General features: G+C 65.3%; 1 protein-coding gene across 2 annotated transcripts; it reads right to left on the reverse strand.

Annotated features, from left to right (window-relative positions):
• Positions 1–1,893: 1,893 nt before the first annotated feature.
• LOC308515997 (tumor necrosis factor receptor superfamily member 14-like) lies at positions 1,894–11,586 on the reverse strand. Of its 2 annotated transcripts, XM_081086707.1 has the most exons (9): positions 11,384–11,586; positions 7,108–7,291; positions 6,311–6,419; positions 5,779–5,904; positions 4,625–4,780; positions 4,443–4,533; positions 3,449–3,624; positions 2,740–2,786; positions 1,894–2,540 (listed from the first exon to the last, which is right to left on the reverse strand). In XM_081086707.1, exons 2-9 carry the CDS (start codon positions 7,174–7,176, stop codon positions 2,385–2,387), a joined length of 930 nt encoding a protein of 309 aa, XP_080942833.1. In that variant the 5' UTR covers positions 7,177–7,291; positions 11,384–11,586; the 3' UTR covers positions 1,894–2,384. The 2 variants fall into 2 exon arrangements, with proteins under 2 accessions (XP_080942833.1, XP_080942834.1); XM_081086708.1 differs by lacking the exons at positions 2,740–2,786; positions 11,384–11,586 and having other exon boundaries at positions 7,108–7,237.
• Between the last annotated feature and the right edge of the window lie 1,171 nt (positions 11,587–12,757).

The raw sequence follows: 12,757 nt of genomic DNA on the forward strand, positions 1-12,757 counted from the left end.
CCCACTTCAGTGAAGGTGCCTGGGGCAGACTAGCCTTTTTCTCAGTCTGTCCTTCCTCCCACCTCCCTGGGAACCCCTTTAGCTCCCAACACACAGGAGCCCCCCCCCCGACCCCCAGAATCACGGGGGACCCAGCCCCAACCTGTCACCGCACCTGGGGCTGCTCAGACCCCTGGCGCCCCTGTGCGGGCCCTGAGCTCCCAGTGAGGCTGTGGGACCCTGACTGCCCGTTGGTCCTGAGGGCACGGCTCCCGGTGGATGGAGTGACTGCAGTTCAATGCCCGGTGCTCGCGGCCGCCCGGCAGGCAGGGCTCAGGGCCCAGAGATCCCGGAACAGCCTGCACATCCCCCTGCCTGGCCTGGGGCAGCGGCCGCCTCCCACACCCCCCAGGCCTGGGCCTTCACTGGAGCCTCCTGGTCACACTGTGGAGGCAGCAGCCTCACCCCCAGGGTCAAGGACACTGGGCCCCCCACTAGCAGTCTGTGCAGCAGGGAACTTACTGGACACTCCCCTCATTCAGGGCACAGCTCAGCCTCCAGCCGTGGGGAAGGCCCTCCTGGCTGCCCAGCAGGCCTCCGGGCCCACACCCTCACTGGGCTCAGCCTGTTTCCCCTCTACGACGAGGGGTGACACTGGCATCCTGGGGTGACCTAACATTGCAAGGCCCAGCTCGGCCCCTGGCCCTGCCAAGCGCTCCACCCAGGGGAGCTGGTGGGGAGGGGGTAGTGGGAGCCGGGCTCCCTGGGGCGGCTCCCTGGCACAGACCTCCCCAGAAAGGTCCAGGGCTGCAGGGTGCACTGCTGGGGGACGCAGCAGCCCGGGACACCTGGATCGAGTGAGGCAACCCTGCCACACCTGCAGCCACGGGGGGTGGCCAGGGGCCCCGTGCGAGGAGGATAGGGCCACCTGGGCGCCATGACCTGCCTGGCGCCAGAGAAGAGAGCTGTTACCCCCACCAGCAGCCGGACCTTTCCCCTGAGGACGGGGCCCTGGCTCCCCATGGACCAGGCCTTGGCCCCGGGCACCCCTCAGCCCCCGCCCACTGTGGGTGACCACCAGCGGCCCTGTTTTCGGCGGCAGGTTCTCAGACAGGGTCCCCTGGCGGACCACCTGGGCCTGGAGGGAAGAGACCTAGAGGGGAGCCCTCAGGAGGCTCCAGTCACCCCAAGTCCCACAGAACTGGGGGGTGTCACAGACCTTGGCAGCCACCTCAGGCCTGGCTTCCCCAGGGCAGCGCGGATCGCTCCTGCGGCGGCACCTGCAAAGGCACAGCTGGCTGGTCCGGGTCCCGCTCCTCAGTGCAGACTCACCCCAGTGCCTGCCCCAGCCTCTGAGGCTGCACAGACCAGTCCCAGAATCAGGCCGCACCCCACTCACCAGGGGCTGGGTGTTGGGCGGGGGAGGGCACAGAGCAGCCGGGCCCCAGGAGCCCCGCACAGCCAGGAGCAGGGCCGGGCCAGGGCACCCAGCCAGGGGGCTGGCCAGCTGGGGACCCCACAGAGGCTCTGGGAGATGGACAAGGCCTGGGTAAGCCTGGGGATCTGGCTCCGCTGGCACCACCAGCTGGGACGGGCAGCCCGCCTGTGGCACGGGCTCTGGACGTGGCTGGGAGGGCCCCTGACTGGGGCTCCAGGGTCCGAACGCCCTCTGCAGCCTTTGGGGGTAGGTCCTCCGTGAGAAATCTGACCCACAGCCCACAACAGACAGCACCCGGGAGAGGGTAGCAGACTGGCCAAGATGGCGTAGAAGTTTTCTCTCTCGGCCGCAACCAGCCCGGCTAGAGAGCGGACGAGTCCTGAGTAGGGGCGACGGAGGATGGAGAAAAGGAAAGAGACAGGAGGGGCAGCTGGGACCGGGTGGGGCGCTGATGGAGACACTGTGACTCAGCTGGTGCAGTGAGTTTATTACATACAGCCTGATGGCAGGAGGTTTTATAGAGTTCAAGACAAAGGACATTATGTGAATCACGGTTAAAGATGAAGCTGCAATTCTTCATTCTTGTGGCTTCTTTGTAATTGTCACTCCCGGTTGGACTTAGATAATGAAACCCACCCCCTGAGTCATGTGATGCGCAGACATGACCCCGTCCCAGTCCAGCCCAGGAGGAGGCTGAGGCCCGTCCTGCAGCTGAGCTCAGGGCCCGGGCAGCGGGTGGGGGCAGGAGCGCCCTGGGCCAGGGCCTCACACGCTGGATCAGGAGGGGGAGGTCGGCACCTCAGGCGCCCGGTGGGGAGACGCGGGGGGTCCCAAGCTCCCGGCCCCGCAGGTGGTGTCCTCCTCAGCCAGGTGAGGGCTGGCCTCCAGGAGGGGGTCCCACGGCTCCCCGGACCCCGAATCTGGACCATGGGGGCCTGGCTACTGCTCGCAGCCTCGCGGAGATGGCTCAGGTGCCTGCATCCCGCAGCCCTGTGTCAGGTGGAAGGTCCCTCTGAGGGAACAGGGATGCTGTCTCCTCCACGGGCTCCGTGGTGACATCTGGTTGGACCCATGAGGCCTGCAGGTCCCGACGCCTGTTCCTTTCTGCCGGCTCCCCTGTCCCCTGCGAGGGACACTCGGCGTGAAGGCCAGGGGCCGCTCCAGCCTGGTCCGGGAGGCTCGGGGTCAGCCACCCCCAAGGGCAGGAGCAGGGCCTCCCTCCCCAACTTAGCACAGCGTCCACGGAGGACTCAGCCCCGAAGGGACCTGCCCCTTCCACCCCCCACCACCATCCCCAGCCACCCCCCAGCCAGCAGCCTCACCGCCAGGGTGGGGACAGGCAGCCATACCCGAGAAAAGGCGAGTTCTCCTGCAAAACAGAGACGCCCCGTCAGGAAGGGGCCGCCGGCCGGGGACCAGGGGGCCTGCTGCTCACTGGGAACCTCCAGAGACCGACCCGCTCAGAGGCAGCAGGACCCAAGCACGGGCTCCTGGTCGGCCTGTCCCCGGGGCCGCAAGACGGGGAAGGACACGGTCCCCTGCCACCTCCCCTGCTGCCAACCCGGCCCCACAGCCCCGTGGACCGTCCACAGGGAGGGCTGAGCCCCCAGGGGAGCGCCTGCCAGGAGCCGGGAGGAGGGACCCGCCCGCTGCTCAGAGCCGGGCCCTGGGCCGGGCACCTCCCAGGTGAGGACAGGGCGCGGCCTCGCCCACAGCCCTGAGCGTCTCTCTGCTGAGGGCTCCCCCCTCGGGCTCTGGGCACACAGAGCGCCCTGGGCAGGGACAGGGGAGGGAGGCATGACGGGGCCTCCTGCTGCTCTCGGGCGCCCTGTGCTCCTCCGTCCGCTGAAGACAGGTGGGAGCTCGGGCCCTGGTGCTGCGTGGGACCCGGGGGCACCAGGCTGCTCAGACAGGAAGTCCCGCCCCCGGGCACCCCAGGCCGCCTCTCTATGTGGGGGACAGAGCCAGAGCGGTGTCTGGGATGAGAGAGCTGGGACCTGAGCCCTGACGGGACCAGGGGCTCCTGCTCACCACGTGACCTTCTGTCCCTGATGACCATGAGCACAAGTGGCACAGAAATGACAGCGATGATGAGGATGACGCTGATGATGAGGATGATGATGATGATGACGGGGCCCCAGGGGGAGCATGTCACATCTGAGCTGCTGGTTCCAGGCGTCGCTTCCCAGGAGAGTGAGCCACTGCATCTGGGGGAGGAGCAGCCGGTGGGCAGCGGGCAGGGGCACCTCGGTCCCTGGCGCTCACCCCGACCCCCAGCGTCCCCTGTGCAGCCTGACTCCCAGAGTGGAAGGGGGCTGTCTGTGGTGGGCCCGGGGAGGGGGCTCTGGGGGGAACTCAGGTCCATCTGACTCTCCCTGTCCCACAGCCACGGGGACACGGAGGGAGGGGAGGAGGGGGCAGGACAATCGGGGACAGGGACACCAGAGAGGGACAGCGAAGGAGATGCCAGGGGTCAGGGCAGAGCTGGTGTCAGGAATGGATTGTGAAAGCCAGTGCCCCAGACAGAAGGACAGATGGGGTGGGAATGGGGGAGGGGGGACACACAGGACCCAGAGCCTCCGTGGGGCAGTCATGCCAGAGACTAAGCAGCCAGGTCACAGCTGGCACCGGGGTGTGTGTGTGTGTGTGTGTGTGTGTGTGTGTGTGGGTGGGTGTGTGTGTCTGTGTGTGTGTGTGTGTGTCTGTGTGTAAAGTGGGCACTGGGGTTCCCGTTTCCGGGGGCGTGTACTCCTCACTCTGGAGCCTCGTGTGTGCACCCCTGACTCTGAATGGCAGGACCCCTCAGCCCTGACACCTGGGGACACCCCGGAACACAGGGTGGGTCTCTGGCCGCAGCGCCCTGAGCCCCGCATCTGGGATGTGCTCACCGGGCCCTGGGCTGAGGGGACAGCCGTGTGGGAGCCACAGGGTCAGCGGGGCGGCTGGGGGGTCACCGTCTCCCCGCTGGGGGGCCCTTATCTCCCAGGGAGCCCTGGCAGCGCCTCCTGGGACCCGGGTCACCTACCGGGTCCAGGGCGTGCAGGCTGCCTGGGTGCCCCCCGCAGAGAAGGTGCCCGGCTGGCAGTCTTCACACAGCGTGTCCTGCCACTCGGTGCCTGAGAAACGACAGTGTCGGGCAGAGGGCTCCTCGGGGGCCCCCCTCAGGCTGGGGTCCGGGGCCGTGTCCTCAGGGGGAGCCGCGCTCACCTGTCTCCCGCAGCCTCTGGCCCGGGCGGCAGACACTGTGGGGCCTGCACTGGACGCAGGCGTCCCCGTCCTGTCGCTCACAGACGTGGCCGTGCCCGCAGCCGCACACAGTGTCGGTCCGGGTGGAGCAGTTCCGTCTGGTCACCTGGCCCAGGCCTGGGACCCAGAGAAGGAGCTCAGAGCAGCAGCGAGGCCTGCCAGGGCTGGGGGAGCGCCCGTCCCGGGAGGACACCACGCTGAGGGCTGGGCAGCGCCCGCAGGCCTGGGGAGGGCACGGGGACAGGGTGTGCCCCCTCTGCTCCCCCCGGACCCTGCCGGCCGCAGTCCAGGCTTAGCCAGAACATAGGCCGGAGCTGCCGGACGCAGATGCCGGTCCCAAGGGGGGTCCGAGGGACGGGGCGGCAGCAGCAGGGACGGGGGCAGGGTCTTCTCCACAGAAGGCCAGGCCTCTTGGGACGGCTGAGACCTCCCTGTCTGAACCCCAACAGGAAGCGGGGACCAGTCAGACAAGTGACAGGCCCAGAGGTGACTCCCAGGCCCAGGCACCCCTCAAACAGGTTTCCCTCCTCAAACCAGGCAGGTCAGAGTCAGCCACAGGGCCCTCAGCAGGCAGTGGAGGGGCATCCGGGGTGCCATCCCCCAGCCCAGGCTAGGCATCTGCTTCCTTTGTCTTTGCAGCACCCGGCCCACCCCCACTGCTCTGAACCCCAAAGCACTGTGGCCTCCACCTTGGTCCCGGCCTTCCTCCTGGGGGGTCCCAGCCCAACCGCCTGCCCTGGGCAGGGAGGAGACCCAGGGGCCAGTGCTCAGCCGGAGGAGGACCCTGGGGAGGGTGGTGGCTCCTGGGAGCGGCACTGCAGGTGGAGGAGGCCTGGCCCCGGAGGCCCACGGGCTGTGCCACAGGCGGGGGCGCCTGCAGGGCATCGGGTGGCTGAGCCTGGAAGCCCAGGTGACAGGTGATGGGGCTGAGGCGCGGGCCCTCTCTAGGGAGAGGCAGGTGTGGCCATGGGATGAGGCTCCTTGAAGGGTCCTGGGCAGGGAGCCCCCTGGGTGACGGGAGGCCCAGCCCGGGGCAGCCTGGGGTCCTGCAGTCAGTGTGGCCAGGATGGGGGGCTGGGGGCTAGGCACAGCCGGGGTTGGGCTCCTGGTCTCACCTGGGTCACAGACGCGGCACGGCAGACACTCGGGCAGGCCGTTGAGGTGGGGAGTGTAGGTGCCCCGGGTGCAGGGCACACACATTGTGCCAGTGAACTCCCCGCAGGCCTCCTGCACCCGGTAGCCTGCAGCCAAGCGGGCACACAGTCAGGGCGGGACGGCCCCAGGAGCCCGGGCAGGTGTGACAACCCCCCAGGGGTCACCCCACCTGGGCTGTTCCCCAGGCCAGTGAGCCCGCTTGGCAGGAAGTGAGAACTTTCTGGAAGTTGGGGGCCTCCTGGGACACAGAGGCCTGGCTCTGAGCCCCCCTCTCCTGGCCTGAAATGGGCTGCCTGCCCCCAGCCCCGCCCTGAGCACTGAGCTGTGGGTCTGGGGGGCAAGTTGGGGGTGCCCTCTGTGCCCAGGGGCTTCAGGCCTCCCATGAAGGGGTGCTGGGACCAGAGGGGCTCAAGGCCAGGGGAGGGGGGATGCCTTCCCCCAGCACAGCCCCGCCCCCGGCGCCCCCCAGGGGCTCTGCAGAGCTGCACCCACCTGGCCCGCACTTGGGGCAGCACATGGCCCCTGCCGGGAACTCCTCCTCTTTGCAGGAGGGCATCGCCAGTGCGCAGGGCGGGGTTGTCAGAAGGAGGAGGCTCAGGGTCTAAGGGAGATGGGGGGAGGGGCGTTGGAGCAGAGCAGCTGCCTGGGCCTCAGTCTCACCCTCCGGGAAATGGGCCCTGCCCTGCAGGGGGCCCAGGACAGGATTGTCCACTGAGGATCCCAAGAGCCTTGGTTTGGGACCACCCTGTGTGTGACCTCTGACCCTCTGGGCTCAGGAGAGTGAGGCCCCGCCCCTGGGAAGGCCAGGGCTGCTCTGACCCCACAAACTCAGCCTCGCTGCTCCCCGTGCTGCACCCGGAGCCCTGGAGCCACAGGGTCAGGGCAGGGACAGCTCTGTTGGTGCGGGGCGGGGGAGGCTCTCTGGCCTGACAGGTCACAGGGAAATGGCTGGTGAGGGAGAGTGAGGCCTGTCAGTCAGAGTTACACCTGAGTAGTAACCATGGGAGCTGAGTGGAGGAAAAAAAACAAAAAGAGAAAAGGAAACGAGGCAAGAAGCTGTGCATGGCCTCCCTCCCAGGCACAGACACCCAGTTCCTCCCCCAGACGGGCTGGGCGGTGGGGGAGGATTCCGCCCTGAATGGGGGCGGGGGGTGGGGACAGGGGTCCACAGAGGAGAGTCCTTGGAGGGGGTGGCCTCCTGCCTGGCCCAGTCCCAGCGGCCAGGGCTGTGGGCAGGGCCGGCTCCCCCACCGGCGCTGGGCTGCTGGGCGGCACCGTCCCCGACTCACCAGCCTCAGGGCGTCAGCCGCGGGCGCCGGGCTGCAGGGGGGCGGCCCCCAGCCGGGCAGAGGCTCCATGTCCACCCCGGGACCCTCAACCCTGACCACGGCCTCGGGACTCCGGCCGGCAGGACCGATGGACGGCAGCACACACTGACGGATGGACAGACACAGCACACAGGGAAGGACTTTGCTCCCAAAGAGAACGTGAAAGACAAACTGACCTTGAGGTGCAGTTTCCTGGTAACCCCACACAGGCAAGCCCATCCTCACAGGGGAAGGTTCACCCCGCCACACCTGCATGAAGGGCTCACAGCCCAGGGGAGAGAGCAGAAGGGAGGGGCCAGGAGGGGCGGGCCCAGCTCCGCAGAGCAGTTCCGTCCCCTTTCTGTCCAGGAGCTGCCTCTCCCGCGCCCCCCCCCCCCGCCCGAGTTTCCCTTGAAGTGGGCACCCCCAAAGCGCATCTCACTCCCTGTCGCCCTGCCCCCCAGAGAGCTGACCTGCAGCCTCTCCCCATGCGGGCAGAGCCCTCTGAGCCTCAGTGACTGTGTCCCCTCTGCCGGGGGAGCTGTTTGCACCCACACATTCCAGAGTGAGCCTCTCATGGGAACTCCGGGCCCCTGGGGGTGCGGGAGGGGCACTGTCACCCCTGAGCACCTGGAGGGGCTCCCCACCATGTGCACTGACACCCACCTGCCTGCAGGGGGCGGGCTGGGTCATTCCTGCCCCCATTGCACAGACGGGAAGTGGGGACTCAGAGAGACAGGGCCAGGCCCAGGGCTCCGGGTGCAAACGGCGCTCAGACCAAACCCTCATCTCGGACCCTCAGAGGCCTGGCCTTCTCCTCCGCCTCCTGCTCACACTGCGGAGGCGGCACAGGCCCCTCGGCGGGAGTTAGGGGAGCGCCATGGAAGGAAGGACACGGACACAGGAGCCCAGGGCCCGGGAGGGACTCCCTCTGCAGAAACCTGGGACCTGCCTCCGGCTCGTATGTTTCCAGGACGAGGCTCTGCCGACGCCACTGACTCAGCGACCATCAGCTCCTGCCCCTTCCCAGGCGCGCTCTGCGGTGGTGGTGCCAGCAGAGCCCGCCCAGCGAGGGGGCAGCAGCGAGGGGACCCGCAGGGGCCCGGGCTCCCCTCCCTCGGGCCGGAGCTCAGCTCCTGCTGGAACCCCTTGCCCTCTGGGAATAGAGGCCCCAGGTGTGCGCCCCAGGCTCCCCCAGCACCCGGCTCCCCCTCCTGACCAGCATGGGTGCCCACTCGCCCACCCAGGGCCGGGCAGGGCAGGGCTGAGTGTGCCCACTGTGAGAGGAGGGCTGAGCCCCGAGGTGACAGGTGTGCGGGCGGAGCAGGACTCCCCTGGATGGGGGGGGGGGGGCGGGAGGGGGACAGCTGGTCCAGTAAAAACCCTGGTTCTGACTCAGGGCAGGGCCACCTGTGGGACCACATGGTCCGTCCACAGCGGGCGGGGCAGCAGGGCGGGGGCCGGGACGGGGCCGCCGCTGCCGGGCTGAGGGCGCAGGAGCCACGCGGGCCGCACGGAGCTGGGCCAGGCGGCTCCTCCCGGAGCGGGAAGGGCTGCAGCGCGGGCACCTGGGGGCGCGCCCGGGTCCAGAAGGTGCTGCGGACAGGGCCTGGCACCCGCCCAGGAGGCACCGGCCACCTGGTCCCTGGGGACCCTGAGGCCACCCCGCAGGAAGCCCCGCCCCGGCCGCCTCCCTCCCGCCCGGACCGCCTCCCTCCCGCCCGGACCGCCTCCCGCCCCCGGACCGCCTCCCGCCCCCGGACCGCCTCCCGCCCCCGGACCGCCTCCCGCCCGGACCGCCTCCCGCCCCCGGACCCCCTCCCGCCCCCTGATCGCCTCCCGCCCCCGGACCCCCGCCCGCCCCCTGATCGCCTCCCGCCCCGGGAGCTGCTGGGCGCCAGGCAGTGGGGGGTTTGCAGGTGCCCCGCCCAGCGGTGCTCAGGGGACCGGAAGTTGGAGGCGAAAACAGCATTTAACAATAAACACAGAGAAGGGTCGGAAGGGGGGGCAGCGCCCTCCAGGGGCCTCGGCGTTGGCAGCCGGACACCGGGCCTCCCCGGGCAGCGGGACTCCGGGGCCGACAGGCAGGGGCGTGAGAAATGCTAACGTGCGCCCTGGCCGGTGGCTCAGTGGTGAGCGCGTCACCCTGACCCCGGGCACCCACCTGGGTGCAGGCGGATCCCACCCCGCCGGGTGCGTGCAGGAGGGTGCCCGTCCAGGCCTCTCCCCCCTGTTTCTCTCTCCTCCCCTCCCCTCCCTCCCACGCCCCCTAAACCCGTGGGAAACCCTCGGGTGAGGATTTACGGAGAAAATGGAGAGAAAGACAGACCCCCCTGTGAAACGAAGGGGGGCCGGGAGGTGAGCTCAGCGCAGGGAACAGACAGCACCGCCAGCCTCACGTGGGGACGGACCAGGGGCGGCGGCCTCCGCTCTGTAGGGGGGGGGGGGGTACCGCTGAGGGGCCCTGGCACCGGGGGTCATGGAGCCACCGTCACACCGTCACCCAGTCACCCACCGTCACCCACAGGTCCACCCACACAGGAGGCCTCAAACCGCCTGCAGTTGGGCTGGAATCACACTCTGAAGCCACAGGCTGCCTGACTTCCGCTCTGAGTCATAACGAAAGAGAAGTCAGGATAAGGGCGTCCATGTTCAGCAGACCTGGAAACCTACATATTATTTCCTGCCGGCGGGACACCGGGGCCATTCCCCTCACCTTTCACCGTTGACCAAACCCGGCCTTTGACGTGTATATTTGCTGTCCCGAAGGCCAATGTGTTTTCCAGTGAATAAAAAGCCGTGGGTCCCGAGATTCGGGGAGCTTAGTCCCGAGAGCTCAGTCCCCGCCTGGCTCCCCAAATGCCCCCCAGGTTTATCTTCCGTCCGCAGCCCCTTCCCAGGCCCTGAAGAGCCCTCGAGGCAGCTCTGAGCATTTTGCCCCAAGGTCTCCTCTCACTGCCGGAGGCCTGGGGACCATCTCAGCGGCTGTGCAGGAAAAGCTATAAATTCTGTGCCGATCAATTCTGCTGCGATGTGTGCGGTTTGATGAGACTGTGATCTGAGAATGAGCCGCACACGCTGAAGCGTCACCTTAAAGCATTTTGTTGGGGAAACAGTTTGCCATGAGAGCAGCTCAGATCCTGTTTCTGGTGAGTCTCACCCACTGGTGACCCCGCCTGAGCCGTGGGGGTGGGAGGCCCAGGGCCATGCAGTTCCCTCTCTGCCCTGGAGGAGGCGCCCTCCCCGCTCATGTGCGTCCCCTTGGCCTCATGGGTCTCAATGCCGTGGGTTCTGGCTGTCGCTCATGTTGGCTGTGGTGCACATGGCTGTGGTGCACGTGGCTGTGGTGCACGTGGCTGTGGTGCACGTGGCTGTAGTGCACATGGCTGTGGTGCATGTGGCTGTGGTGCACGTGGCTGTGGAGCACGTGGCTGTGGTGCACGTGGCTGTGGTGCACGTGGCTGTAGTGCACATGGCTGTGGTGCATGTGGCTGTGGTGCACGTGGCTGTGGAGCACGTGGCTGTGGTGCACATGGCTGTGGAGCACGTGGCTGTGGGAGGAATGAGCCTCTGGGAGGGGCTGGCGCTCTCTGTACCTCGGTCCTCTTGTGAGCGCGGGGCCGTCCGGCGGTGCTGACCTCTCACGCACATGTGTGTAGAGAGCGTGGGGTACAATTCCTACTTCACCCCTGAGACCCCGGTGCAGTGCTCACGCCCAGGCCATTAAGGTTCTTTCCAAACACCGTTCTCTGCAGAGGCAGCCCAGGCCGTCCGGAGCAATGCCTGGTCCTGGACGGGGTATGGTGGCCCCAGATCTGCCGGGAACATCCCGCTGGGCCAGAAATTACGGAAAACCCATGGAATGAGGGACACATGACACAGGAATCCAGGGGCCCTTACAGGGACTCCCTCTGCAGAAACCTGGGGCAATTTTAGCGCCAGAAACAATGGGATTCGTGGGTCAGATCCCGTGAATGAAACAGGAAACGCTGAGGCCATCAAGATATCAGCAGTGCACGATGGAGATGGAGGATAGATGAGTGAATGAAAGGGTGAGGGAATGGAAGGATGAGGGAATGAGAGAGTGAATGAACGAATGAATGGAAAAATGAATGAGTAAATGGATGGATGGATAAGTGAGTGAGTGAATAGATGAATGGGTGAATAGATGGATGAGGGAGTGAGTGGATGGATGAAGGAATGAGTGAGTGAATGAGTGAATGGATGGATGGGTGAAGGGGTGAGGAGTGAATGATACCTGAGGACAGGGCCTCCTTCCAGTGAGTGGTGTTGGTCAGAGGAGACAATCAGTGGTAAATGCAGGTGAGAAGTGGAACGTGCTCACAGGCTGAGGTCTCTCCCCAAACTCGCTCAGCTCCACGAGCCTCACGTCTCAGGGTTTCTCTGACCCAGAACCGAAGATTGACCTGCCCTCAAAGCATCTTGCCCAAGGTATTTTTAACTAGTGACTGCCAGAAGCCGGTCCCTCCTTGCTGGTTGACACAGTTGCTGCAGGGAGGAAACATCTGCACAGCGTATGTTCCAAGGGACCTCGCGTCTAGGGCATCCTGTTCTTAATATGTTTGGTCCCCTTCTTAGCACTATGTGTTCTTACCAGGGCCACCTTCCCGGGAAAGGTTGTTTCCCCAGCTGGGAATGTTTCCCTAGACTCTAGGCCTAGAGTTAGGGATTAACAGGACTAGGGAAGGGAATAAATCAATCAAACCCCCTGGTGTTACAGAAATACAGTGTACCACTTATGAGGAACTCAGTCTGAGACTGCGGACAATAAGTTTAGGACTTGCGAGGCCAGTGATGGCGAACCTTCTGAGCTCGGCGTGTCAGCATTTTGAAAAACCCTAACTTAACTCTGGTGCCGTGTCACATATAGAAATTTTTTGATATTTGCAACCATAGTAAAACAAAGATTCACATTTTTGATATTTTATATATTTAAATGCCATTTAACAAAGAAAAATCAACCAAAAAAATGAGTTCACGCGTCACATCTGAGCCGCGGGTCATAGGTTCGCCATCACTGTGCTAGGCCCACATCCCCAGGGGTCTACCCACCAGAGAAAGTACCAAAGCCTAGACCCCAAACACCCGCCGACGCAGGGAAGACCACCAGCAAGGCTAAGGACCACCATCAAACAGCCAAAGAAATACCGCTGCAAACGATGCAGGCAGCTCCTTCCCTAGAAATCGTAGGCAAGCTGTGCAAGCAGAGGTCAACTAAGTGCCAGGCAGGTGGTTAGTTCCTCACCGTAGCCAACAACAATCACGCTTAAGCTACAGAACCTTGGCTTAGGCCATAGAATAGGAAAACCTCCTTCCGTTTTTTCCTCATAGCTTCACAGTGGAGCAATGGAATAGCAACCTTAGAATAGAAATAACAAACTAGCCCTTATCATGGAGCACAGAGACTAACCTTTAGAATAGAATGTCGAAACACAGACCATAGATAAGATTAAAGCCAGCAGAGCTAAATAGAAAGAAGATTTTTAGCAAAGGTCAGGTAAGAAACTGTAAACATAAAACAAGAAACTGTAAAAGGTCAAAGGGCCTCCCGCTGCTCTCGGGCGCCCTGTGCTCCTCCGTCCGCTGAGGGCAGGTGGGAGCTCGGGCCCTG

Source organism: Myotis nattereri, assembly GCF_964212035.1.
Source record: "Myotis nattereri genome assembly, chromosome: 3".
NCBI classification, from domain to species: domain Eukaryota; kingdom Metazoa; phylum Chordata; class Mammalia; order Chiroptera; family Vespertilionidae; genus Myotis; species Myotis nattereri.

Coding starts and splice junctions, on each gene's coding strand:
- LOC308515997 (XM_081086707.1), bottom strand. CDS start 7,176: ATGGAGCCTCTGCCCGGCTGGGGGCCGCCCCCCTGCAGCCCGGCGCCC. Junction 3,625..4,442: donor GCCTGCACGCCCTGGACCCG/GTAGGTGACCCG, acceptor CTCCTCCCCCAG/ATGCAGTGGCTCACTCTCCT. Junction 2,541..2,739: donor TGCCTGTCCCCACCCTGGCG/GTGAGGCTGCTG, acceptor TGTCCCTCGCAG/GGGACAGGGGAGCCGGCAGA.